The sequence below is a fragment of the Remersonia thermophila genome, chromosome 3 (genome assembly GCF_042764415.1).
Source record: "Remersonia thermophila strain ATCC 22073 chromosome 3, whole genome shotgun sequence".
In the NCBI taxonomy this organism is placed as follows: Eukaryota; Fungi; Ascomycota; class Sordariomycetes; order Sordariales; family Chaetomiaceae; genus Remersonia; species Remersonia thermophila.
The window spans coordinates 183,525-210,502 of NC_092219.1; the positions used below are offsets into that span (position 1 = coordinate 183,525).

Below are 26,978 nucleotides of genomic sequence, written 5' to 3' on the forward strand. Positions count from 1 at the left end.
AGAACGCCTCGGGCGATGGGAAGGTCTGTCTAAACACCATAGGGTCGGTTCAAGGGGTCAACTCGGAGGTAGAGTAACACGTTCAGGCTAAATGTCAAAGGTTCGAACGTTGGTGGTGACGCCTCATCGGGGGTTACCATCTTGAACTAATAATACGCAAGCATCACAGCCATGCAACTCTGGAAATGATGAACCTGAGCAACAGCGTAATGCTAACACAGGTTGCCCGAATACAACCAAGGGATACGGGGTGAACGGGTGGAAGAAAGGACGCATACCAGAACAAGATATAAGAATGTCTCCGACACTCTCGCCTTCCCCCCATCCGCACCTATATCTGTCGCAAGCCACTTGACCAAAGCCACTCCACTCCAGCAAGTCCCCCACATTGCCATTAACAGTCATGGTCAAGCCCGCTGCTCTCCTCACCGGCCTCATCGCCGCCGCCCCGGGGGCACTCGCTGCCCCCATGCCCGGCCCCCAGACCCTGACCGAGCACACTCTCGCTCCGCGCCAGGGCGGCTACTACTTCCAAAACTGGTCCGAAGGCGGCAGCAACATTCGCTGCATCAACGGTCCCGGCGGCTCCTACACTGCCAACTGGAACAGCCGCGGCGGGTTCGTGTGCGGCAAGGGCTGGAGCTACGGCGGCAACCGGTCTGTCTCTCCTTGTTGTCCTCTTGTCCACACACACAACATCCGAACAAACTAACCGTCGTTGTCCTATGCAGCGTCATCCGCTACTCGGGCAGCTACAACGCCACCGGCCCCGGCTATCTCGCCGTCTACGGCTGGACGCGCAACCCGCTGATCGAGTACTATGTGATCGAAGCGCACGCCGACCTGGCCCCCAACGAGCCGTGGACCCGCAAGGGCGAGTTCACCATCGACGGCGAGGGCACCTACGAGGTCTTCACCAGCACGCGCGTCAACAAGCCCTCGATCGAAGGCACCCGCACCTTCCAGCAGTATTGGTCCGTCCGCAAGGAGCAGCGCGTGGGCGGCGCCGTCACGACGCAGAGGCATTTTGAGGCGTGGCAGAGGTTCGGCATGAACCTGGGCTGGCACGACTATGTGATTATGGCCACCGAAGGGTATACGGCTACGGGCGGACCAGGAAGCGCCGGGTCCGCGAGTATCACGGTTCAGTAAAGGAGGCTTTTACTGGAGACGAGGAGACGAAGACGCGCAGCTTGTTCGTAGATACTACGTCTCCGTTCCTACCAGGAGGCGGTACCCATCGTGGGCACGCTGGAAAACACTGGCTTAAGTCGGCAGATTCATTTTTTCCCGGACTGGTCCTGTTCACGGGCGAGATCTAAGTCCAGCGTCCTGGTTGGACAATGTCACGCTCCAAGTGTACCATGGCCAGAATAGATTGTGCGACCCTCCAGGCAGCAAGGCTCTGAGCCTTGCGTTGCACATAATCCTGCGTTGATCTACGTCAGCATGCGCCAGAGACATGGCCCGGCGCGTAATCAACCTATTTGAGTGGAAGTGCTTGGAAGGCTGGCGGCTTTCAGCGGCGGTGGACCTGATGCGACCCGTAGCCTTGGGCACGGCTGCATAAATGCCCAGCCCTGAACGTTGTAACTGCCTCTCCTCTCCCCGATCAGAGACAAGAATATCACATCTGAGAGGCTGAAGATGGAAACTTGCATATGCGCTGAGGCTGAGCACCTACAGGAGGAATCCTCCTCCAATCCCACCCCCTGGCGTGCTTCGCGCCTGGAGCTGGCGTGGCCAAAAAAAGCAACAGCTGCAAACGTAGAAAGTGCAAAAAGTGAAGCGGAACCGCAGTTCAGACACCGTCTTACTGGCACAATGCTGTCAATCTCGTCAGCCCAAAACATAGGCCTATGAACAGGCGCAGACTTTGGGAGATCATTATAAGTAGACATCCCTCCCTCCGTCACGAACCAAGGCTCTCGTATCTGGCGCGTTCTCTCTACTCTCTAGTCTTCCGTTGTCTATCTTGGCATTCCGTTGTCTATCTTGACCTTCAGTTGTCTGTCTTGGCGAAATCCTCTCTCACCGCCGCAGTCAAGGATCTCCCCCTCATTGCAAATCCAAAACATGGCGACCAAAGGTCCTGTTCCAACCAAAGAAATCAAGGCCTACGTCTACATCGACAACTCCAACATATGGATCGAAGGCCAGAGGGTATACGCCCAGAAGGAACGCTACAAGCGGAGCCGGCATGGCGATGTCACAATCTATGATATTGAGATGGACCCCCGATGGAGAGTCCAGATTGGCCGATTCAGGGAGCTCATCGAAAGAACAACGGTCAAGTGGCATAAATATGGTTATGGCCCTTCGGTAGAGGTGGAGCACGAGTTCTACCTGTACGGATCCGAACCCCCGCCAGTCGACTCGATCTGGAGGGCCATCGAGGAGCGCAAGATAAGGGTCCATACGCTGAAGCGGAGCACCTACACCGGAAAGGAGAAGGGTGTCGACCACCTATTGAGCTGCGACATATCCATGAAAGCGGCTCAAGACAAGGCTCGTGGCCTCGACTCCAATCTGTACATTCTGGCTTCGGGAGACGGTGATCTTGCACATGTGATGAAGAGGATCGTCGAGTTGGGGTTCAGCAAAGATCAACTCCATGTCTGGTCATGGAGGGACTCTATCTCGAAAATGTACGAGAAGGACGAAACTCTCAAGGCAAACGTCACGATCCACTATCTCGATGAGCACATCGATAATATTGGATTCTGCGAGAAGGAATATGACATCAAACATGCCCGGGTCAAAGCGGACAGCCTGGTCATACTTTACCCCTTGCGCCAATCGAATGCTGTAATGAACTTCCACCAGAAACTTACCATTCCCTACTGGACACACGAGCATCTCCCGAAGAGACCCGAAGCCGAGAGCGCCGACATCGTTACGATCCCGGCGGTAGACTTGACACACGACCAGTTCGTGGAGTTGTTCGAGCAAGCAAAGAAGGACCTCCGACCGTATGAACTCGAGGTGTTAACCTGGCTCGAGTACAGCCAGAGGTACAGAACCAACAGGAAGGTCAAGCTCACCGCGTCAACTCGATACGACTTGCTCCCGCGGGATTACTCAGGACCCGAGGAAGACAGCCCATCAGGCCGATCCGGAAACGACAAAGACGACAGAGAAAGCAACGAGGGCGACTTCACCAAAGTGACATCCGAACAGGACGCGTACAAAAAGTGGGCAGCCAAGAAGGAACAGAAAAGCAATATCGCCTGTTTCTTTGGCTATTACTGCCGTGAGATGCTGAAGTGCAGTTATGGGCACACCCAGGCAGAGAGACAGTACTTCGAGGTGCACTCAGCGCCCAAGAAGCCGATCAAAACCAAGCTTTGCAGCAAGGGCAGCATGTGCCTGCTGGACCCCAAGAAATGCCCGTATGCCCACGGCGAAGACGACTTGCGTTGTACCAAATGTGACGGGAAAGGTCATGACTGGAAGAAATGTCCTCCAAACGCTCGTCAATAATTATAAAATTGAACTTCCAGAAAATCGAAGCGAAGCGTATGCTTCGCTTCGATTATGGAGATGAACACATGTGTCACGTTTGAGGGCAGCTTTTCAGAACCATGACTACCAATGAACAGTCCCTCGTGACGATTTCTGTCATGACAGCTGCGGACTACGCCTCCCAGCAATCATGGATGGCCGGCCAGCAGCTGAGCGACAATGCAGAAGATCGTGTGATCAAGCCAAATGTTAGCGGAGGAACGGGCGCGGACCGGGAGGGTGGCGGCGGCTGAGCCGGTATGGGAGTTCAGTTGTGGTGAGGTTCCAGATATGTAACGTTACCTGGCCTGCATCAACCTTTCTGTGGCCGAAGGGGGGAGAGACTTGGAACATCTTGATCGAGGTTTGAGGCGATGAGGAGTGGGAATCAAAGGGTTTCGACCTTCACTTGCAAATGCTAGGTATATATACCGAGCAGATATGGCCCCGTCTAGGACTGGAGGATGCACTGGTTTTTATGCAAGATCGAAACTTCAGCGCTCATGCCACAACCAGTCAGACGTTGCGTGACGGCTCTGTGCTGGAGAAGGAAGGGAAGAAAGCACAAAAAAACAAAATATGACGCGCTATGTTGGTGGGATAAGAAAACAGAGTTTGAGAACCCGAAGGTACATACGTCTCCGTACCACCACCTTCTGGCAATCCACGGGTCGGCTCCCCAGCCCGAGAACCTAATATCCCTTTTATTCCTTGGCAAAGCAAACCGCCTCGATGTTGTTTCCCGCCGGATCCAGGACAAACGCCGCGTAATACGACGGGCCGTACTTCTCCCGGAGTCCTGGAGGGCCGTTGCACTTCCCGCCAGCCTGGATGGCCGCCTTGTGGAACGCGGCGACAGCAGCACGATCTGATGTTTAATTACAACTGATTAGCTACATATACTTCTCTCATATCCTTCCGCCCTCGACGCACTCAGTGGGGGTAATCAGACAGACCTTTCGCAACAAACGCCGTGTGCGTCTTCAAAATCCGTGCAACCGTCGTTTCCTCCTCCCCCTCGGATGAAGGTTGTGATCCGGGTGCGGAGGCGTCCGCACTGCTTACCCACCAATCAGCTTCGCCAGACTCACTGTCGGCGAAGCCCACCACCAAGCCGTCCAGGAAGGACGCAGCACGCTTGTAGCCCAGGGGTGCCAGTGCAGCTTCGTACCACTGCACCACGACGTTGTGCAAGGCGGGAGGGGTGCGGAGGCAGGTGTGGGAGATGGTCATGGTTGTGGGTGTGTAGGGTGATTGGTGCTTGATAGAAGTCGAGGTGGGAGTTACGCGGGCTGAGGGGAAGACTTTCGTGAACAGTTTGGTGAGCGAGGAGGAGATGATGCTGGGTTCGTGACAGACTAGGACAGATTCATGAGAAGCCCGTAGCCTCTTTATTATGTTCGGCCTACCTTGTCCGATGCTTCTGGAGTCCCCTTGGCGTTTGTTGCCTGACCATCCGAAACGCTGCTGTCGTTGGTGCTGCACGACAGGGAACCGCATCACCATCCCTACCATGCATGTCTGTGGCATGGGTCCAAATATGGCACTTTTCTCTATCTTCAGGCCGTTACACCGGCCGAGAACCGGCCATTATGCTACAGGGCGCGTCGCGTTTCATGGATGCATGATTGGATGTTGTGAGAAGTGTGAGGGGTAGGGCTGACGCGTGAAAGACGCCTGCCCTCGTGCCGTGCTGACACGATTGACGTTAATTATCGCTCGACGGCAACGGTCAAGCCAACTCACCGGTTGTTCAAGTCAACCGCCGAGCGGAGCCGAGCGGACTTGGAGTTCCAAGCCCGATCCGGCTCCGTTGCGGCGCACCGACGAAGACCGAGCACCTCCGATACGGGGACGGGGTGCCGGAAGCAAGAGACAGAATGCTGACAAAAAGCATCGTTAGGTGCGTTGAAAACGGTTCAATACTGGTATGTATAGCAAGGATGGCTCCGTGGAGTGTATCTCGAGGACGACTGCGGGTGCATTTTGTCGTTGATCGGTTGGGAAAAGACGACCGAGCTGTGCTATTGCTCTCCGATGTATGATCTTAGCACGACAACACCACATACACTATAATACCAAGTCTAAACCTGGACTATTTTTATCCAGTGCCAACCAAAGAGTTGTATCCTCTATAATTGGCTTCATAAATGTCATTTCTCATAGGACCATCCAAGCAGAAAAACGAGTGTTCCATACGCCGACAACTACCTAGGTACCAGGTATCTTGCTTCAGTCGAAACCAACTGATGAACCGCACAACCCCATCATCACTCATTATCCGCAGGTAGCGCGGGCATTGTTATTTCGTAATCTTTGTATCTTCCTCATCGTCTCGAGATCAAAGCATTACTTCTCAGGTATCACGCAGAGTGTGAGATAGCCGTTCGGCCTTCAGCCAGCCCTCTCGAGAGCAGGCTTCTCGCCCGAGCCCGAGCTACGATTTTCAACGTCGCGGCGGTCGATATCACCAAATATCTCGTCAATCTCCTCAAGGGACTTGCCCTTGGTCTCGGGATAGGCGACGGCAAATACGAGCGCGCAGAGGGCGTTGGTAAGGATGAAGAGGATCTACGGGAAGGTCAGCATGAGACGGGTTGTCCAGGGGACGGGCGAGAGTTGCTCACATAGTACTTCCACCCAACACGCTCCAGCGCGATGGGCGAGCACTGCGTGATGATCAAGCTGATCGAGTAGTGGACGACCTGGACAACGGCGTTGGCCTTGGCGCGGAGCTCGGTAGTGAAGACCTCGGGTCTTTCATCTCGTTAACCTTGTGCAGTTATTAGACTCTGGACAAGGGATGGCAACTCACGGGATAATCCAGGTCATCGGCCCCAGCAGCGCCGAGTAATTGGCCGAAACCATAAAGATGCACGCAATAATGGCGCGCTGCGCATCCTCGTTGGTCGGCAGGCCCGGGCGTGCCGGATACTTGGCCGCGAGGATGGTGATGATCATGTACAGCACGGACAGCAACGCCGAGCTGGAGATGACAATCGGCCTGCGCCCGATCTTGTCGACGAAGAGCAGCGAGATGATGCAGGCGATGGGAGCCACGCATCCATACAGACCGCTCACGAGCAGCTGCTGATCCTCATTGTACCTCAGCGTCGCGTAGATGGCCGTTTGGAAGTATTGCACGAAGCTGATGCCCGACAGCATCGCCGCCGCCCACACAAAAACGCCGACAAACAACCTCTTCCTGAAAGGAGGCGTCCGCAGCAGGTCTCCCCAGCCCAGGCTCCCCTGGGCGTTCATCTCCTCGCGGATGCTTCGCCGGATCGTAGCGAACTCGTCGCGGCAGTGCTCGTCGTTGGTCCCGTCAAAGTGCCAGCTGCGGAACGCCTGCTCAGCCTCGTCATCGCGGCCCTTGATGATCAGCCACCGAGGGGACTCGCTCATGAAGAGCACGCCCACGCCGAGAATGAGGGCGGGGATGGCTTGGATGGCGAACCCGAGACGCCACTGGTTGGCGTTGCGCCACTTGCCTTCGCCGACGCCGGTCCAGAGGGCGACGAAGAAGCCCCAAGCGACCACTGCAAGACAGGGGTCAGTAGGATGTTGTGGCGGTTAATAGTGGTAAGAGGACGAACTCATTTGCGTCGTAGCTGTGGTACGGGCGCGTTCGCGGGTCTGGGTGACGTGTGATTTTGAGTCAGTGATTGTCAGGCTTGGGCGGGGGGAAGATCAGCAGATGGAGGCTGCTGGCTGGGGACTGACCTTGGAAATCTCAGCGCTGTAGACGGGGGCGACGCCGGTGATGGTGCCAACGGCGTAGCCGATGAGGAGGCGACCTAGAATTACTGCGAGATGGTGATATGGTGAGCAGGGAGTTGGTTTGGCCAGGCACAGAGGGGAGACCTTACGCATCGAGACATGAGCAGCTCCAGCCATCAACGCGCCGCCGAGCACACCCCACACGCATCCAAACGCTATGGCCTTGCGCCGACCGAGGCGGTCACTGGTGATACCAACGGAGGCGCTACCCAGCCATGCTGTCCGCTGTCAGCTATCATAGAGCAACAAACCGCTGAGGGATCCAAGATGCATACTCACCGCCGGCCTGGTAAATAGAGACAATGGCGCCCCTCATCGGGGCATCAGGATTGTCGAAGTACGTCCTGAACGAGCTCAGGGCAAGGCTGGGTGTGATGATGCCGGAGTCACTGGGGAGAGCAAAGCGTCAGTTGTCAACGTTGCCGACAACGCCGTGTCCTATCCAGACGTACTATCCGTAGAGGAAACCTCCGATGCCGAGAAAGATGGACGCGGCGAACGTCTTGGTCAGCCATTTTTCCTTCGGAGCGGCAGCCATGGCTGCGGTTTGGACCGAGACAACAGTTCAGCGGTGTGCGGGAACGCGGGACGCAAACGGTGACGAGGAATGGCACAACCTGGGATGTGCGTGCGCCTATTGACAAAGCACCTTCAACGCTGTCGCTTCACACCGCGAACTGTGCCCACCACGGCCGACTTATACGCGCCGCATTCTTCAACCCCATGTTGCCGTGCACCGAACGCCGCCGAACTGCCGATGCCGCGTGGTCGGGGGGGTTTTCCAGCCGGCGCTAACTAGTGTGCGGAGAAGGAGCGTTATGGACTGATCGAAAGGCCGTTGAGAAATGGCTGAGGACGGTGAAGGATGGCCCCGGGATCGGGAGTTGGGGTAGTGCTACTCCCCACCTACTGCTCGGGCCAAGGAGGCGCGGGAACCGTTACCCAAGAGCCGGACTCTGGGCTGGGGAAACCTAGATGCATATAAGACGGCCGAGGCATCGTGACTGGGTGTTGGTTTGCGGGGCAGTCATGAAGGGAGGTCATACGCTAAGGCTGGTCGTAGCGCGGGCGTGGAAGGTTGGTTCTGGGAGTTATGACGCTTTCACCTTGATTCTTCAGTTCCTTTGGCCACGGTCGTGGGCCTTGATTTGATGTGCCCATGATGCCAAGAAGCATTGCCGACCCGACCGCATGGCACCGAAGACGGCGGACGCTCCCAGATCTGGGGTCAGAAAGCTGGCTGGCACCCATCAGCATCATTCGTCAACGAGCAGCGATGGGGGGTTGTCAGCTTTTGGCGGCTTGATCGTCCTCCTCCCTCCACTTCCCTTCCCGCCTTGACATGATCGTCAACAAGAATCCTGGCTCGGGCAACCCATCTCCCGGGTCCGGACCCACGCCTCTCTGAAACGACATGTCAAACCGGGCGCATGCCATTTGTCATTTGACAATGTGTTGACGCCGCGGTTGGGTCTCTCGGTCCACCCTCTTTTCCCTCTTTTCTTTCTCTCCTTTCGTTTTGATTGTATTTCGTATTTCAATTTCATTCTTTGAGGAGAGTTGGACGTCGTTGTCATATAATATTGTAAGGGGCACGTCCAGCCCCACGGGACTCCCAGTGTCTGCTGATGTTGCAGTAGCAGGTATATATGGTGCACTAGCTGATGGCAGCATCAGCGGATCCGTTTTTGCTGTCACAGCTGACCACACCAAAGCACCGCCGGGCCCGAGCGCCTGCAGCGTGCTCAAGCCAAGCAAGCCCTGTCACGTCTAACCGTGTAATGTGGCTTCGGCTCCTCGGTAACCTTGACGATGAGACAGCGTCTCAGGCCTTCCATTCCCAAAGAGGCAACGCTGGGCTAACAGTGCCGTGGTTTCGCTTTGCGGAGACGGCTTGGCGCGCACCACCCCAAGCTTTCTTTCACGTCGCTTCTGCAGGTTCATGATCCGTGCTCCCACTAGCCGGAACGGCAGGGTTTCTCGGGCGGCATGCTCGTCATCATCATGGAGGACGGCCACGTCCCATGGGGCCATTGCCGGCGTCCTGGGACATCACACCAAATCCCCCTCAAGGCAGCGACAATCACCTTCAACGCCAACGCACATATCACCAGACGTCTGAACGCGTTCTCCTCCACCTGCGGGCAGCGAACCACGCCGTTCTGAGATTGACATGAGAATCAGACCACCTTCCGCGCTGCCGTTGCTGTTGGCGGTGGCGGCGGCACCCAGCGCCCGTGGCGCGATACGGTGCTTCTTCCCCAACGGCGATGTCAACCCGGAAGATGTCCCATGCGACCCCGGCGCCCCCGTCAGCATGTGCTGTGGTAGCCGCGATGCCTGCCTTTCGTCCGGGTTGTGTCTTAACCCGGGGACAGGCCCGACGCGCGGCATCAGCTTCGCCCGCGGCACCTGCACCGACCAGACGTGGAAGAGTCCCATCTGCCCGCAGAAATGCCGGATAAGTACGCGCGGGACCTTTGTGATTCTTGGAGGAAGAAACTGGATGCAGAGCTTGCTGATACGGAATCGCAGACCAAGATTCGGCCACCAACTCATCCGCATACAACTTCGGCGCAGGCGGCGTGCAGGTATGGGAATGCATCGGGCAGGGGTACGAAGACCCGGGGGCCTACTGCTGCGAGTCGGCGCGCGAAAAGACGCGGTGTTGCGAAACACACACGGCCGTGTTCACCCTGCCCGGCGCGAGCATCGGAAACGCTCTGCCTGTTCAAACCTTCCCGGCACCGGGCGGCATGTCCAGCAGCAGGCAGACATCCAACGCGCACATACCAGCGCCAACTTCCAGGACGACCTCCCTGCACGCCGCTCCGGGTGCGAGTCCGTCGGAGGGTGGGGAGACAACACAAACAGGTACGCTTGCTGTGCGAAAGCTGACAATCTCTCCGTCCTGCTTCGCCCGGCGGGCCGGTCCTCGCTAACATTCATCCGCTTAGATGCCGACGGCAACCAACCAACCGACATCGGAGACGGCGACGGCGATGACGACGACGATGAAGACTTGCTCCCCACGACCAGCCTTGGAACTGCAACCGCCGTGCTAGGGGCCTCCCCCAGCAGCAGCAGCAGCAGCGGCGGCGGCGGGATGAACGACGCTGCCAAGATCGGCCTCGGCGTCGGTGCCGGCGTGGGGGTGACCCTCCTCATCGCCGTGGCAGTCGTGGTTGGCTACCAGCGAGCCAAGAAAGCCGTCGCTGCCCAGGCAACGGCACAGGGAGGAGGGTTTTACACTGGCGGGTACGGCGGCGGGACCCCTTCGAATGGGGAGAAAGCCGAGCTGCCGGGAAGCGAGGCTCACGGTGTCAGCGTCAGGGAGCTGCACGGGGATAGGGGCCCAGTGGGACAGCAGCAGCAGCAGCGACAGAGTCCGGGAGGGTATGCGTCCAGCAATACGACCGGGAATAGTTTGAGTCCAGGGCCGTGGGGCAAGAGTGAGTTGGCCGGGCTGGGGGAGAATATGCCAGTTGAGCTGGTAGGGGAGGGGCGGGGCAGGTGGTGATGGGCTGGATGAGAAAATGTGTGTTTTGGAGTTGGGTTTGGTTGGACGGTCTCGGGGAGTTATGGTGTTGCGTGTATCCCTCTGATTGGAACGAGGCGGACATATTTTGCATATTGGGATATATTCCCCCTCGCCTGCATCTCGTGAAGCCAGGGTAAAACCTGAAGATACCAAGTGTCGTGCTTCGTTCACTTCCTCATCGATCTGGCAGATGGCTTTGGAGTCGTTGCCAGTGTTGCCAGAACGCCACGAGACGTTTGCAACGCCCGCAATGGGAACTTGTAACTTGTCCGGTTTGTTTATTACTCCTTGAGCATGGCGTAACCCTTGGGCACCTGAGGAGAATGGGCTCGCGAACTTTTGGTCTGAAGCTCTGAACCGCAGCTGCAAGCCGTAATTAGATCCTGCACGCTTCTTAATGGCTGCCTCTGGGGAGCTTCCTTCTCTTCTCCGGTCTGCGTCTTAATATCTGCAAACCTCTGCAGGCTTGCAAAACGTGGACCTCTGAGCGCAAAGCACCTCTTGAAGCCCCTCCAGAACCGCGAAACATCAGGTGACATAGAGCGGGATGTCAGTAACAGTTGACGTCAACTCCAGTGAATATAGCCAATCTCCTCGTTCTCCCACACTGAGATCCAGGCTTCCCTTTTTTCCTCCACCAAAAGGCAAACCTTCCAGCAATATCATTGAGATCTCGACATCCTCAGGCCTTCGCAAAGACCATGGACAAGGAAGCCTCCCTAGACAATCGCTTCATGGAGGCGGATGAGAAGTACAACTGAGAAATCTAGCCTATATGATCTTTTAACCTGCCAGCTGACTCATAATAACCACTCATACCAGTTTGCTCTTGACCGGCGAGTTCTCCGATGCTACCATAAAATGCGGAAACCGGACCTGGAAACTTCACAAGAATATCCTCTGCTCCAGGAGCCTGTGGTTCAAGAAAGCCTTGGCGGGCAAGTTCGTCGAGGCGTCGACTGGCGTCGTGGAGATTCACGAGCTTGAGCCGCATGTGATTGACTTTGTCATACGCTTCCTTTACACGGGCGGTATGTGAAGCTTCCAACATTCCCGCCATTCTTGCCGCAAGGCACCAGTATCCCACAGCTACCGAGCCTACAATGCACCAGATGGTTGACACAATAGCCGGTCTGGTGTTGCCGCTCTAATCATCTCTTCCCACTCATAACTCTCTTATTGACCAGTTTCATTAGTCTGCGACCCTGTGACACTGCGGCCTTCCTGGGCACTGGGAACAGACTTCGCCAGCTCCTGCGAGATGTACGCCATCGCCGACTACTTCTCCATGGCCTCGCTAGCGAAAGTCGCGCTCGACATTCTCCAGGATGAGTTTAACACCAAACTCCCTTCGATTCAGCTGGAGTTCCACGCGACCACCGACTGGATGCCCGAGTTCATCGAGGCAGCCTTCCGCATCTGGGATGACAACTCCGGATGGAAATTCCAGGAAATCCGCTCTGCATTCCTGACATTCATTCACACCGCACGCTTTTTCTTTCTTCGGAATCAAGACTTCAACAAATTCCTCGACACACGCGCCCCGCCAACCCTCGTGCTCGACATGTTTCGCGCTATGCGTGCCGCCCGGGACTTTGTTGCCCAAAACCCTGACCGGGATTTCGATATGCGCTACTCCTATCCACGCGAATCCTGGAGCACCTGCTCGTCTTGTTCACAAATCCCAAAGTGCCCGGACCAATCGGTTGTCCGTAGAATGAACAACAGAGACGTTGCCACCAAGGCCAAGTGGTACTTTCCGGTATTACAGGTCGAGGCGTTCAACGTCAAAAGGTATTGCCCAGAATGTGTGAAGAGGATGAAAGACGAAGATTGGCTTTCGGAAGACATGTAGCTAGGGGAGGATTATGACATCCTCACAATTCCGCAAAGACAAGGTAGAAACTGAGATCGTGCTGATAATTACCTTGTTGAGTGATGCTCGGCGAGGCAACCCTGACGCCTCCCATCCTCCTAGGTAGGGTGACGCGGGCAGAGTAGGGTTGGGAGCGACGGAGGTGGCTTGAACAGCGACTCAACCATGACACAGCAAGCTTCAGAGAAGTTCAACGATTAGACAGTGATTTTTGCGTGTGGAGCAAGCAAAAACAAAGGACCATCAACCCTTCGAGTTGGCCCGGCCAGCATCCTCCAAGCCTCATCAGCTTCCTCGTGGGCGATTTGACTTGTACAAGTACGGCGTAGAATGCTTGCACAGATGGCCTGGCAACCTTCATAATGCCATGTCGACGAGCCCTGTGTTGTCGTTGGGACATCAGGCCAGGAATTTTGGGTTTGTAGCTGAGCCTTCTAGACGTTCAACATTGGCCCAACCGCCAGGCATGGTATATTTTTACATGCAGCCTGCTAATCTTCATCGTTCTGACATCTCTTCCATCGATTTCTGCCACTTGTGGCTCCGGTTTAGGAGGTTATGATCATAATCTTAGGGTCATACAATACAATTGTCGACCGCCTGAGGACAAGTCGTATCGACTGTAAACCCACTCCGGAATGTGACGCAACGTGAAGGGAACCCTCGGAGTGGCTTTGGCATCTCAATTACCAAACCGAGTTCCCAATGGAAGTTTGGTTTCGGACGAGGCAGGACACGGATTTCTCTTTTCCTCGCCTGGCGCTAACTAGTAGTTTGATTCCTCGCATCAACTGAAGCCTGATCCATCCTATTCTGTTGCCCAACTCCTCTCTCAACCTTTCCAATTGCTCAACCCGAAGTGCAGGTGGCCCCTTATTGCTGGGATTGCGCAGAGCAACTGGGGAAGAAACCTCCGGCAGGATGGGTTCTGAGCCCAAGTACGGAACCAGCCGAGGGTATACATGGATCCCGTCTTAGATCTTCCTCAGGCCAAGGTGGCTCCAGCTCTAGAAAAGGCCGTTCTCGGGGGGCGCTCCGACAGCGTTCAGATACCCTGGAGGATGGTCCGATACTTCGAGCTATGCTGTCAGGCTTTTGTGGCGGACTTGGCCAGAAACCGCCACGTTCCTTTTGGGACACCGAATTCCACCGTGAACCTTTACTCTTTTCCGGTTCTCATGGCGAGGTCGTGCCCGCATGTGTCCATAATACTGTTCTCAAGGAGTGTTTTTTTGCGGAGCGTGATTGTTGATCAAGCTCATGACTGATGGGTGTGTTGGGGTTGCCAAGAAGGAGCAAAATACCCTCAGGAAGCTAGGTAGCTAGCTATCTGTGGGTGGTTGCTAAGAAGCCGAGATGCTAATGGGTATTATGCAGCACAAAGGGCAAATCCAAGACTCCATCGGTTCGGGATGAGAGACCTGATCCAATGGATCGGGCCGGGCGAGAGCTTTCACACGCAGCCTTGCGGGAGCGGGGTAGATGCCATCTCCTCCCTTGCCCCTCGCTTTTTGAAAGACCAGACAGACCAGCGCCGTCAAGAACCATCATGGCACATAACACCTATTTTAGCCGCAGCTTCGCGATAGACGCCGATAGCAAGTAAGTTTGTGTTGGCAGCGTACGTTAGCGCATCAGGCCCCTATGCGACGTGGCTGACGACCCGACTTTCAGGCTCCTTCGACGCGGGGCCTTCTCTGATGTTACCGTTAAATGCGGTGCAAAGACCTGGAAGTTGCACAGAAACATCTTGTGCACACGTAGCGTATGGTTTGAAAAGGCTCTGACGGGCCCGTTCAAAGAGGCATCGACCGGCGTCGTCGAAATACAAGATACGGATCGGATCCCGACAGCGTCGACGCTCTGTTGAACTTTGTGTATACGGGTGGTGCGTTCATACATGAGGGCTTTGGCTTGATCCCGTTCACGGCATGCCGCCAACATGTCCTCATGTCGTGTAGCCTTCAACATTACTGATTTCCGTCGCCCTGGGGACCGCGATAACTTTGTCGCCTGCTACAATGCCTATACGGTGGCCGACTATTTTGGTTTATCTCCATTGACCGAGCTGGCCCTCGACGCTCTGGGGTCCGAGTTCGATGAGATACTTCGCCACAGCCAACTCCGGTTCAAGAACGCATCCGACTGGATGCCTGGGTTTCTCAGCGCTGTCTGTCTTGTGTGGGAGGACGTGCCCATCCAGCGCTGCCATGCCGACGCTGGCCGGAACAATGGCGCCAGCTCTGACACATCCACAACCACCGACAACGGCAGCATGAAGCAGGCCGGGGAAACGCAGGAGAACAGCAATGCGAAGGAAGCGCCCTCCAATCCACTAGAGGAATTGGGCCTCGGCCGTGTCCGCGCTCTCTTCATCACCTTCGTCTACGCCGCCCGAGTCCCCCTCCTCAAAAACCCCACCTTCACCGACTTCCTGGACGCCAACACTTGCCCAGCCTTTGCGCTCGACATGTTCCAAGTGATGCGCTGGACCAAAAATTTTGAGGTGCTCGAGACCACGAGCATTTTGGACGATTCAAAGAGCATGAGAAGCGCTGTTCGCTCGCGCCATGAGAACACTCAAGTCACAACCCCGAGCTTCAATTGGCAATTGATTATGAAGGTCGTGGGACTATTCTTCTTCGTTGTTGCCTGTTATTATTGCCTTTTTTGGCCGGGTATCTTGATTTTAATTTGTCTGATTGTTTGGTGTTGGTAATTCCCACTTGATATCATGTACGGCATGACAAGACATGATTCTGCCCAAACCTCGTGTCAGAGAGCCAGTATGGGGACAAGAGCGCTAGATGGCTGCACCAACTCGCCAAGCAAATGACGAACCGGGAAGAAGGGGTCCAACGGGCGACCTCGCGGCGCGGCGTGACGACATTAGCGGTAGTTAGCAGGGCAACAGAGCAAAGCGACGGCCACAGCGTGCGGCACAGGGTCGCATAGCGTCAACAGCCAGTTGGGAAGCGTGGCGTTGCCATGTGAAAGATTTCGTGCATGCCAGGAGCCGGGCACACACGCCATTTCGCGGCCACGGTGTGATGCAAGCGGCCGCGGCGGGCTCTGGGCCGGGTGTCGCTCGCTGCAGCGTGGCCGAGACGAGACGAGACGCCCGTATCGACGGGGAAATGCGGCCAAATTCACCGGCTCAACTGCGGCAACACGGAATCATGGAGCGAAACGAGCGGCAAGCGAAGAGGGAAAATGGCCGACGAAAATGGCGCAGTTTACAGAGCTTGCTGGGAAGAAAAACCGAGACACCAGAGACGCTCGAGATGGCGTCGACGACCCCTGGTTGAACACTTGACAAGTTGTGACAAGAGTCGGGTAGGCTGGACCATCGAACTAATAGTCCAATGGCCTGAACGGACGGCGCTCCGCGTTGGAAGATGTTAGTCACAAGAGATCCATCTGTGAGAAGGACCTACAACGACGGGTTTTTTTTTTTTTTTTTTTTTTTTTTTGGGCGGCCACCCCAGGCTAACGTTAACTGTTTGGCGGGGCGTCGTCGCCGGACCTGGCCAACGTCTTGCAGGCCCGTCATCCCGGATCCACTTTTGTGCCAGGCACGGATTCGACCGAGATCCCTGTTCTTCCGCCTCAGGCCTGATCGACCCGATAAAGTTTGATGCAGACCACACGCAACAAACAAAAAGGCGCGGTCGGGTGTGGTCAAAGCTTTGCAGACGAAAACAACAACAAATCCAGGCATCCAGGGCTGCGATGGACGGGGAGCATTGGCGTTGGCATGTTTTGATTTACACAAGGGACTCTAGTCTCCTGTTGGCCAGGAGCACCGTTCCGCCTCAGCAGCAGCAGCAGCAGCAGCAGTAGCAGCAGCAGCGGCGCAGCGGTGTGAATGCGCCCGACATGTGAAGTGGGCCGTTGCCATCGGAGCCCCACCATGGCCAACCCCACCTTGGTCGGAGCAGCGACGTAATACCCCGCCATTGCGTGGTGTTTCTTGCCCGGGCGATTCGAGGAGCAAACCAATTCGCCGAATTGGGGGGGCGTTGGCGCTTTTAGCTCGACAGCGGGAGCAAAATGTTGATCCAGCACCGGGAAGAAAGATCAGCGTGCCTGCCGGGGGGGGGGGGGGGTGCTTTGCAGAAAACCCGCAAAGATGCCGCCTCCATGACTCGAATGTCTCATCTTGAGTAACCGTCTCCTTGACGAGGGAGCCAGCGAAAGAGCGAAAGGGATCCACCGAGCCGAACAACACACCCGCGGACTGGAACTGCAGGTCGGAGCAAGGGCCCACCTCAGGCTTCCGGACCGAGTTCGCAGACCACCTAGAGCAGATCCGGGACGGGACCTGTCTCTTTCGGCCGGGTTGGATTCGAGTCTGTCGTGTTTGTTGCTCGTCAAAAGCCCGCTTTCTCTGTTCCAGGTTCCAGTTGTTCACCACTTCCATCCCAAGCCGTCCATCTTACCGTGCCGACCGCCCTGCCTAGGTACCTAGGTGCCTGCCTGCCTGCCTGCACGGAACCTCGAATCGCCTTCCAGGTTGTCAGGTTCCAGGTTGGCCCGCAAGCCCAAGTGTCACCAGGGTGCCACTGAGCGTGTGGCCCCGCTGACGCCGTGTTGTGTGTGTGCCGCTGCCTTGTCCTCCGCTCCCCGACCATTTTCCGCTTTCCTGGCAATCTATCTATAATCCAAACCAACAAACGAACGAAGGGCGCTTGCCGTTGCCGGACCCGTTATCTACCTGCCTCCTACCTACCGTGCCGTGCCTCGACCTTCTCTTTTCCCAGCACCACCTCGCACACCCCGTTTTCTTTCCATTCCGTTCCAGGCGCATCCCTGTCCTTCCCTCGGCGCGGCCCTCCCCCATCGCCGGATCTTGGACACGCCTGACCTCGTGTCCAGCACCAAAGGTTGGCTCGAAGTCGACCTCTACAACACCGCTGCTGACTCGGCCATGGATCCCACTGCTGCTGGGTCCGACAACGCCCGCGGCGAGCTTCCCAATGGCCTCGCCAGCTTGGACCTCACCCAGCCCGCAAGCGCGATTCCCGCCGACGAAGTCCCCGTAACCCCAGGCATCACCAAAGAGGCGTACGAGTCGGAAGCCGCCGAACAAAACGGCGACGCGCTGCGCACCGATTATTTCTCGCGCCACCAAGCCGACCACGCCATGGCCCCCTCGCCCGCCCTGAACCCTTCGGCGTTCGAGGGCCAGCCCTTCGAGAAGCAGCTCGAGACGGGTGTCCGCGAGGGCGTCGACTACCTGCGCCGCGTCAGCGAGGCCGCTCTGCATCCCTCCGAATCCCTCTCGGACATCCGCGCCATTTGCCCGGACCTGTCTCTGACGGGCAACATCATTTCGGCCACGTTCAACATTCCTCACACCGTCAAGTACCGGAAGGGTGCGGATTGGGTGAGTTATGCTCTCGCCGGCGCTGGCTACGCAGGGCGCCATCTGCTGACGTCGCCGATTTCCCTCTCCAGGAACTGTCTCCCCGACGCGGCCAATCCGCCCTCTTTGACGCCTTCTCGTACCTCTCGTCGGACGAATCGCCATGGAACCACACCGTGGTGGCTTGGACCGGCGAGATCGAAGAGCCCGAGGAGCTCTCGCCGCCCACCACCCCGCCGGCCACCACCGTCCACCTCGCCGCCCTCAATGCCCTCTCCAAGCCCATCCCGCTCAGCAGCCAAGACCGGCCGATCACCCCGCCGACGTCGGACGGTCTGTGGATTCCCAAGGAGGACATGCTCCGCCTCGAGAACCAGCTCCTGCACAACAACAGGATCAAGACGGTGCCCGTATGGCTGGCCGACGACGCCGACTTGAGCGACGAAGGCATCCGTCTCAAGGACCAGGCGAGATGGCGCCGCTACGCCGAGCACGAGCTCTACACCCTCTTCCACTACAAGCAGCACGAGCCCACCAACGGCCGGGCTGAGCGCGCCCAATGGGCCGACTACTTCCGCATGAACCAAAAGTTTGCCAACAAGATCCTCGAGGTCTACAAGCCCGGCGACATTGTCGTCATCCACGACTACAACCTGATCTTGCTCCCGGGCATGCTGCGCCAGCGTGCCCCGCACATGTACATCTCCTTCTTCCTGCACTCCCCCTTCCCGAGCAGCGAGTTCCTGCGCTGCCTGCCGCGTCGCAAGGAGGTCCTCGAGGGCGTGCTCGGCGCCAACCTGGTCGGCTTCCAAAGCTTCAGCTTCTCGCGCCACTTTACAAGCTGCTGCGGCCGGGTCCTCAAGTTCCCCTCCGACAGCTCGGGCGTCGACGCCTACGGCTCGCGCGTCGAGGTTGGCGTCTTCCCCATCGGCATCGACGCCGCCAAGGTGGCCAAGCTCGCCTACACGGACTCCGTCACCGAAAAGTACAAGACCCTCAAGGCGATGTACGCCGGCAAGAAGATCATTGTCGGCCGCGATCGTCTCGACACTGTTCGTGGCGTCGCCCAGAAGCTGATGGCGTTTGAGCGCTTCCTCGAGCTGTACCCGGAGTGGCGCGACAAGGTGGTTCTCATCCAGGTCACGTCGCCGACCAACATCGAGGAGGAGAAGGACGAACCCGAGGATAAGATCTCGAGTCGCGTCAATGAGCTGGTCATGAAGATCAACGGCACCTACGGTTCCATTGGCTTCTCTCCCGTCCTCCACTATCCGCAGTACGTCAGCCAGGATGAGTACTTTGCGCTCCTCCGGGCCGCAGACATCGGCCTCATCACCTCGGTCCGCGACGGCATGAACACCACCGCCCTCGAATACGTCATCTGCCAGCGCCAGACCGCCGGCCCTCTGATCCTGTCCGAGTTCAGCGGCACCGCCGGTACCCTCAGGGATGCCATCCACATCAACCCGTGGGACCTTACCGGGGTCGCCATGCAGATCAACAACGCCCTGGTCATGCCCCAGGACAAGCGTCAGGCCATGGAGCAGAGCCTTCTGGCGCACGTGACGGCCAAGAACGTCCAGTACTGGATCGCGGGTTTCCTGCGCCGTCTGGTGACCGTCCTGGGCAGCCGCAAGAGCCTGACCGCGACCCCGCTGCTCGATAGGTCCGCCTTGCTGCGCCAGTACCGCGCCGCGGCGGCCGGCGGGAAGCGCCTGTTCATGTTTGACTACGACGGCACGCTGACGCCCATCGTGCGCGAGCCGAGCGCGGCGGTGCCCTCGGAGCGCGTCATCGCAAGCCTGAAGGCTCTGGCGGCGGATCCGAGCAATGCCGTGTGGATCATCTCGGGTCGCGACCAAGACTTCTTGACCCACCATCTGGGCCACATCACGCAGTTGGGATTTAGCGCGGAGCACGGCAGCTTCATGCGGAATCCCGGAGAGACCGAGTGGGTCAACCTGGCCGAGAAGTTCGATATGGGCTGGCAAAAGGAGGTGCTGGAGGTGTTCCAGAAGTATACCGACCGGGTGCCGGGTGAGTCCTGCTTCCCCCCCTCCCCTCAAGCCTTTGCTCCGTTTGCCATTCTTTTCTTTTCTGGGTGTCATTGCCTTCTCTCTCTCTCTCTCCCTCTCTTGCTGTCTCATGACTCTTCTTTTCTGAAGCAAACTGCTGACCGTCGACTTGCTGCGCAGGATCCTTCATCGAACAAAAGCGCTGCGCCCTGACCTGGCACTACCGCCTCGCCGACCCCGAACAAGGCGTCCACATGGCCCACGAATGCCATAAGGAACTTGAGACCACCGTCGGCCGCAGGTGGGAAGTCGAGGTTATGGCTGGTAAGGCCAACCTCGAAGTCCGCCCGACGTTCATCAACAAGGGCGAGATTGCCAAGCGCCTTGTTACCACCTACAACAGCAACGGAGCTGAGAAGGTGGAATTCGTCCTCTGCTTGGGCGACGACTTCACGGATGAGGACATGTTCCGCGCTCTGAACTCCCTTTCGAGCCCGCCTCCCACCGCTGCTGCAGCTTCGGATAGCAGCAAGGAGGCCACCCTGGCAGCGAGTGCAGGTGAGCTGACCACAGACCAGTGTTTCACCGTGACTGTGGGTCCTTCCACGAAGGCCACCCTTGCCCGCTGGCACCTGCTCGAGCCCGAGGACGTCATTGAGTGCGTGGCGCTCCTGGCTGGGATCGGGGACAGCTGAACGGGGACTTCGGGCGGTGGGGCGTCGAGCATCGGAGAGGTCAGCTCGGCCGCCGTGGCGGCCGTGGAGGGGGGGAGGGGGGGACCCCTTCCTAGCTTTGAGCCTCGAACGCTTTGCGCTGGAGATGGTGATTGGGGGGTGATGGGACAAGTGGTATACCTATGCTGAGCTGTTCCCTCGCGCCCGTGCCCAGCTAGAGCCAACCAAGCATGGATCGGCTAGCAGGAGTGGGCTATTGTTCTGTTTTTCTTTCTTGCATCCCTTTGTTTTGCTGGCGGCTTCACGAATACACTCCACATAAACTGAGACATTCTGCATCACGTGGCATGGCGGGGTGCGGCGGCGGCGGGGGAGTCTGGGACATGCAGACAAGATGTGGCAGCGCGAGGATGGACAGAGGTGCATGGACCTTGCATGTATAAGGTGGTTAGCGGAGAGAGCCTGCAGACCCCCTGACCCAGGAAGCATAGATTTTACGGGAGGTACATTTGTTTGGTTTTCGTTTGTCGTGTATTGCGTAGATATGATTGTACGTGATGCCATGTTTGGGTACATTGTTTGGTGTTCTTGCGGGCAGGACACGCCATGAGCCCCGAGGCCACAACGACCCCAGCAACGTACTCAGCAGTCCAGCCCACAGAGGATACAGCGGCATGGTCTTTTAGCGACCATCCCTTGGCCTTTGGAGAGCGGCGACCATGGCTGCGGCGGGTATGGCCGTCACCCTTTTTAGATGCTTTTTTTCTCTGGCTTTGTCGCTGATGTCTGTCTCATCTTACTGGTAAGGCGTTGCGCAACGTCTGTGGGTCAACGTTGAATTGAGCTGATGGCGGGTGTGAAGGGACATGGAACGTGGAGCTTCCTGAGTCAAGACCTGAGACCTGGGGAACAGAGTGGAGCGGAAGTGTAACTATTTGGGTGTAGTATGCAGATGACAAAACAACGACTTTGCTTCTTGCTGGATCAACCGCTTTTTCCGTTTCTGTCTTCCTTGGCTTCACAGTCCCCTCCGCCTTGCCTTTTGAAACTTGGGGGTTTGGAGATGCTTTGTTCTCTTGCTTCATCTGCGTAACCTTCCTTATTTTGTCCTTTTCTTGGTCATCCTTTTGTTGCTCTCTGGTTTGTTTTCTTGGCGGTTTTGTTTGTCTTGAGAACTTGGAGGGTTATGTGAAGAGCTTTGTTTTCGCTCGGTGCTTCTTGAATTTGAACCTCCTTCCCAAGTTTTTTCTTTTTTTTTCTTTTTTTAGTCGGAGTTTCACAATATGCAAACAATACCAATTGGACCAGAAAAATAACCGGTCAAACTGGGCGATGCCATATCTCTTCCATTCCATTGTGCATTCCATGGGCAGTCTCCTTGCATTGACCTCCAAGCTCGACGAGTACCTTTCAGAATGCAAGACCCTGGGACCATGGAGAGTTACCGTCAATGGTGTTTTTGGTGGACAGAAGTTCCAAGCATACGTTTCTCGGAGAGGCATCGTCCTGTGTCGCACGCTGCCCCTGTCTGCCGTGGAACAAGGGGTAACTATGGAAGGTCGGGCCGGCCAAGTGTACGCCGTAGTTCGCGCCAAGAAGCCCGGAACTTGCCGCGTTTCGCGAACGTCATCCAAGGCGTTGCTTTGACAACCACCTTTGTTGACTTGCTCAGGGGCAAGACGTTCCACCATTCATAGCTTGTCTCATTCACCCTGCATCGATGCTGTCCAAGGCTTTTTGGATGCCACCGGTCTAAATATGTCTTCGTCACGAGCGGATCGGTCCCCCTGGGCGGGTCATGTAAACCAAGCCATGTCGGGTTGAAAGACTAGTAAAGGCATCATAGCAATGATGTTTTGTCTTGATGTTATCAAGGAACACTGTCTCATTTGGAGTACGAAAAAGGACGCCAGCCTGCAAGGCCTGCGTGAAAAATAGCCCAAGTAACGCATGTAAGATTTTGTCATGCGGTTCGAGAGTAGTTTGGCTTTCCCCATGCTTTCCAAAAAAGACCACCGCGTAAAGCGAGCGGAAGTTGTCAAACGGACGCAAACAAAGAGAGGCGTTTCCGTGTCATGGCAAACAAAGCAGAGAGACAATACCTCCATCGCCGACAGTGAAACCCTTTTCATTACAAATAGATCCTATGCTGGTGGTCTAGAAAGTGCCAGGCCTTCCTCTGTACCTTTCCCCTTCAATCCCGGCGGCTTCAAGCACTCAAATCTGGAATGGCTCATTGGTTTTGCGTTCTGCATGGACTTGCTGGGCTGGGAGCCAAAGGATTGCGCCCCAGAGGTCAAAGCTCAGAATCTCACCCCTCTTTCCTCTCTGACAAGACGCCTTCTTTGGCGTCTCACCACGCTTTCGTGCTGAGGCTACCATCTTCTGCCACGACAACGACGCTCAAGAGTTCAAAGATTGTATTCTCTATATATCTTCCGTTGTCCCACTTCTATCTCCCATTCCCGCTTTACCCCGTCAGGGCATTCAACTTGGGAACCCCCCACGCCTCGACTTTCTGAAGCGACGCCGGACATAGTACATCATTGTGGCGAAAATCAGTATTTAAAATTATCATGACCATTTCCCACGGGGATCCCTCCTTTCCTTCCCGCAGCTTGACACGGAGAAGCCTGTCGCCGGCAGTCCAACCCCTCTGATGACCGGCCCCAGCTGTTCTCTCAACTATGCGGCTTCTATCCACCACGCCAACTGGTAGCTCCTTCGCTACTCGTTTCATTATTTCCCCAGGGCATCGCGGAAGGCAATTTTCTCCAGCGAGGGCGCACAACCAACCAAGTGTGGCACCGGCGACCGCGACACAATCCGCGAGTCCGTTTCTCTGGCTGTTATTCCATAGCTTTATTTTCCCGCATGGTCGACTGACCATGACGACAACCACCGACAACCTGAGTGATGCGGTGAGAGCCCCCCGGAGCTGTTCTGGGCGATACGGCCCGGACGGCTTCGTCAGCAACCATCTTATGTCAGCATAAGGTCCAGATCTTTAAGGTCCAGGACTTAAAGTCCGGGACTAATAGGCTGATAAGGACTGGACCTCTCTTATAAATAGTCTGCCCCGCGGATCTGGAAGGACTTCTTCCTTCTTGATCCGCAACACATAGCACAACTTACTGAATTGACTTCCTACTGCCATTTGCAGCCTTCGCTACTATTGCGAGCCATGTAGCCACTTGTGCGCCATCCGATACGCCTACCGTATCAGGTTCGCATAGGGGGTGATACGGTAGGCGTATCGGGTGGCGTACGAATGGCAATATGGATCGCGATGGAGGTAAAGGCTGTAAAGGGCAGTAGGAAGTCAATTCAGTCAGTAAGTTGTTGTGTGTGTTGCGGATCAAGAAGGAAGAAGTCCTTCCAGATCTGCGGGGCGGACTACTTACAAAAGAGGTTCCGTCCTTTATCAGTCTATCAGTCCCGGACCTTAGGTCCTGGACCTTAAAGCCCTGAACCTTATGCTGACATCACATTGTTGCTGACAAAGCCTTCCGGACCTTATCGCCCAGAACAGCTCGGCGCATCAGAACCGCACGGAGTTTGGCAGACTCGTACGCGCTTGAGCGTGGTGGTGGTGGTTAGGGTGGCGTTGATGGCGCTCAGAGTGGTCGGGGCCGTGGTGACCACAGGAGGGGGGGCATCGACAGCAGCGGTCTGCTGTTCATGGCCCCTCCCCTGTGGCTGAGCAGGAAGGTAATGAGAAGAATGTAGTGGTGGGGAATCAACAAGCGAGGAGGTCCAAGCCGGGCCGGTAATTATTGGATGTTTGTTCATGTGTGGGCTGTCACAGGAGGGATTGACAGCCCCGGATGTGTTTTTCTTTTCTTTTCCTTTCTTTTTTTGTGCTGACGACAAACCCAAGAGATTGGTAATATCGCTGTTCCTCTCCAGGGTTCACATGTCAACAGTTATCAACTTCTCGTGCAAATATCCGCTGTGGTTATGGTTATTAACGTGACGTTTGTTTTGAAGGTGTTTGGCCTGTGTAATTAAACCTTTCACCGCACGAAGGCCGGACATCGTTTTGCCTCGACGACATCGCCAAGCGTTTCAAATCACCACGTCTAATTTCCTGCCCAAAGCCGTAGCTGTCTCAGTCCAAAAAGGAATAGAGTTGGAGCGCCCTCGATTGCGCTCTCTCTCAGCTAGGCGGCGGTCATGACTCCCGCGTCAAGGGGGCTTGCCCTGCGTCACCCGGTCGAGAGAAAGCTTGGTTTGCGTGCGATGATTCATCAAAAGGGGCTCTCCCTTCGATCAGCTACCCTACTGTAATACTATTGGACCAACCGTTGCATTGGTTTTACCTTTTTTACTCTTCAAAAATCAAAAAGAATTCCAATTCCAGATGGTACCATCCCTTATTGCCTGGCTAGAGGATGGAAAGGATAGGCTACGGTTCACAATCTTCCAAGCTCCGCTCCAGATGACGTTCGTCTACCAAAAAGAAAAAGCAGTTTCCCACGTTCTCTCCTTTTTCCTCTCCTCTCGCCATCGCCCCCCCTTGTCAATCATTTCGGCCCTGCAGAAGCCGAAGCCGGCTGCTCCGGGAACTTTCGAAAGATATCCATCAGCCGATCCACCGGCGCCGCCAGCAATCCCATGGCGCTCTCAAAGTACGGGTTCTCCCCCGCGCTCGGGTGGCTGCGCGTCGGCACGAACATCTTGGTCCTCTCAAAGGTCCTGGCCACGGCCGCCGAGTCCTCCGCCCCCGCGCCGCTGCCGATGCCCTGGCCCTGGCTCAGCGCCGCCTCGAGCGCGGGCAGGTCCGAGCGCTCCTCCTCCTCGATGTGCGCCGATAGCGCCCCCCACAGCTCGCGCAGCTTGGGCATGTACTCGGGCGAGCTGGCGCGGAGGGGCTGGAACTCCTTGAGGAGCTCCTTGACCTGCTCGCATCGTCAGCCGGGCCGCTCAAGACACGCCAAAAGGGAAACGACGCCAGCGAGGGTGGAGGGGGGGGGGCGTAGGTAAGGATCAAGAGATGATGTGCATGTGCGTACCCTGTGATGCTCCTTGCGATCGTCCTCCGCCATCTTGTGGCCCCGGTCGCCCAGGAGCTTCTCCATGGCAGGGTACACGATCAGCTCCTCGGCGACGCTGTGGCGGGCCAGCTCCCAGGTAAACTGGTTGCCGAACCGCTCCTGGTGGTCCGGGTCGTTGGAGTTGATGATTTCGTTGTAGTAGGACTCGAGCTCGCGGTGGTCCTTGGTGACAACGTCGGAAATGGTAGACATGGCGGCGGCGAGGGGGCGGATGTGACGGGCGTGGACTGGACGGTGGAGGGCGGTACGAAGCGGTGTGGTGAGGATGCGTGTCCGGATCATGGGGTGTGAGTGAAACGCTGGGGGGTTGGGGTGGGTTGGGTGAGGTGAGTTGAGACGTTCCGAGAGCGATAAATCGGATCGGGTGTTTCTTGCAATCCATCCTATCGCCCACGTACGCCCGCATAAACCTGCCTTTTTATGTGATGGCCGGCCGTGCTAGACACGCATCGATGATGTCGCTCACAGGGTGCCGGTAGGTACTGTCATGATCATGACATCACCACTTCGACATCCGGGGACAAGATCTTCGATCGACCAAGAGCAACCGCCCTCGGTCTTGACCAACCATGTTGTGAGCAATGTCATCTTGAAGACGCTCTTGCAGATCTCCGCAACTGGCTGCACGCCATAAAGGATAGATTGCTGACGTCGTTGGTTGTCATTCTCCATTTGCCTGGGATAGTTTGCAAGAGTTGGTCTCCAATGACATCCCGGTCCTGCAATCATTACATCACTTGGACTGTCACTCAATCCCATACGACTTCTCAACGATCCGGAATGAGACCACCACACGGTAGAAGAACAAATCAAAGAGGGTTCGGGAGCAGGGACAATGGCAACGCAGAGTCGTGCAGCAAAGAAGCCAAGCTTTCAGACAACGCGGGTCGTCTCAGAGAACCCTTGTGACAAGTAATCAGGGCTGGCTATCAGGTCTCTCTCCATCGCCACCACGAAACCGATGCAGAGAAGAACCACCAAAAGAGGACCAAAATAAATTCCATGGTTTCCATGAGATGCATTGTCCTACAGCCATCCAGGTAGAGAGGTAGTACACAACGGAAGAGAACCAAAACACCAGCCCGCCACCCGCCCAAAAAACGATCCACTCGGCAACAAAGAAAAATGCGCACTCCTATGATCTCCGCAGTTCTGTTTTCCCT

General features: G+C 56.4%; 9 protein-coding genes across 9 annotated transcripts; 6 read left to right on the forward strand and 3 right to left on the reverse strand.

Annotated features, from left to right (window-relative positions):
* Nucleotides 1–403: 403 nt before the first annotated feature.
* VTJ83DRAFT_2870 (uncharacterized protein) lies at nt 404–1,152 on the forward strand (the record flags this gene model as incomplete). Its single annotated transcript, XM_071009188.1, has 2 exons — nt 404–657; nt 732–1,152. 2 exons carry the CDS (start codon nt 404–406, stop codon nt 1,150–1,152), a joined length of 675 nt encoding a protein of 224 aa, XP_070866751.1.
* Nucleotides 1,153–2,076: 924 nt separating this feature from the next.
* Nucleotides 2,077–3,483, forward strand: VTJ83DRAFT_2871 (uncharacterized protein; the record flags this gene model as incomplete). The annotated part of the gene is made up of 1 exon (XM_071009189.1): nt 2,077–3,483. The coding sequence occupies one exon, from the start codon at nt 2,077–2,079 to the stop codon at nt 3,481–3,483; it is 1,407 nt and encodes a 468-aa protein (XP_070866752.1).
* A 725-nt stretch (nt 3,484–4,208) lies between these two features.
* Nucleotides 4,209–4,737, reverse strand: VTJ83DRAFT_2872 (uncharacterized protein; the record flags this gene model as incomplete). Its single annotated transcript, XM_071009190.1, has 2 exons — nt 4,209–4,372; nt 4,461–4,737. The coding sequence occupies 2 exons, from the start codon at nt 4,735–4,737 to the stop codon at nt 4,209–4,211; spliced, it is 441 nt and encodes a 146-aa protein (XP_070866753.1).
* Nucleotides 4,738–5,898: 1,161 nt separating this feature from the next.
* VTJ83DRAFT_2873 (uncharacterized protein) lies at nt 5,899–7,822 on the reverse strand (the record flags this gene model as incomplete). The annotated part of the gene is made up of 8 exons (XM_071009191.1): nt 5,899–6,075; nt 6,132–6,261; nt 6,320–7,043; nt 7,101–7,140; nt 7,228–7,310; nt 7,374–7,502; nt 7,564–7,673; nt 7,737–7,822. The coding sequence occupies 8 exons, from the start codon at nt 7,820–7,822 to the stop codon at nt 5,899–5,901; spliced, it is 1,479 nt and encodes a 492-aa protein (XP_070866754.1).
* Nucleotides 7,823–9,457: 1,635 nt separating this feature from the next.
* VTJ83DRAFT_2874 (uncharacterized protein) lies at nt 9,458–10,710 on the forward strand (the record flags this gene model as incomplete). The annotated part of the gene is made up of 4 exons (XM_071009192.1): nt 9,458–9,749; nt 9,820–10,125; nt 10,242–10,542; nt 10,644–10,710. The coding sequence occupies 4 exons, from the start codon at nt 9,458–9,460 to the stop codon at nt 10,708–10,710; spliced, it is 966 nt and encodes a 321-aa protein (XP_070866755.1).
* Nucleotides 10,711–14,250: 3,540 nt separating this feature from the next.
* On the forward strand, nt 14,251–14,571 carry VTJ83DRAFT_2875 (uncharacterized protein; the record flags this gene model as incomplete). Its single annotated transcript, XM_071009193.1, has 2 exons — nt 14,251–14,303; nt 14,376–14,571. 2 exons carry the CDS (start codon nt 14,251–14,253, stop codon nt 14,569–14,571), a joined length of 249 nt encoding a protein of 82 aa, XP_070866756.1.
* A 72-nt stretch (nt 14,572–14,643) lies between these two features.
* Nucleotides 14,644–15,420, forward strand: VTJ83DRAFT_2876 (uncharacterized protein; the record flags this gene model as incomplete). The annotated part of the gene is made up of 1 exon (XM_071009194.1): nt 14,644–15,420. The coding sequence occupies one exon, from the start codon at nt 14,644–14,646 to the stop codon at nt 15,418–15,420; it is 777 nt and encodes a 258-aa protein (XP_070866757.1).
* Nucleotides 15,421–17,631: 2,211 nt separating this feature from the next.
* Nucleotides 17,632–20,779, forward strand: VTJ83DRAFT_2877 (uncharacterized protein; the record flags this gene model as incomplete). The annotated part of the gene is made up of 3 exons (XM_071009195.1): nt 17,632–18,090; nt 18,162–20,106; nt 20,265–20,779. The coding sequence occupies 3 exons, from the start codon at nt 17,632–17,634 to the stop codon at nt 20,777–20,779; spliced, it is 2,919 nt and encodes a 972-aa protein (XP_070866758.1).
* Nucleotides 20,780–25,284: 4,505 nt separating this feature from the next.
* Nucleotides 25,285–26,007, reverse strand: VTJ83DRAFT_2878 (uncharacterized protein; the record flags this gene model as incomplete). Its single annotated transcript, XM_071009196.1, has 2 exons — nt 25,285–25,659; nt 25,774–26,007. 2 exons carry the CDS (start codon nt 26,005–26,007, stop codon nt 25,285–25,287), a joined length of 609 nt encoding a protein of 202 aa, XP_070866759.1.
* Nucleotides 26,008–26,978: the final 971 nt, after the last annotated feature.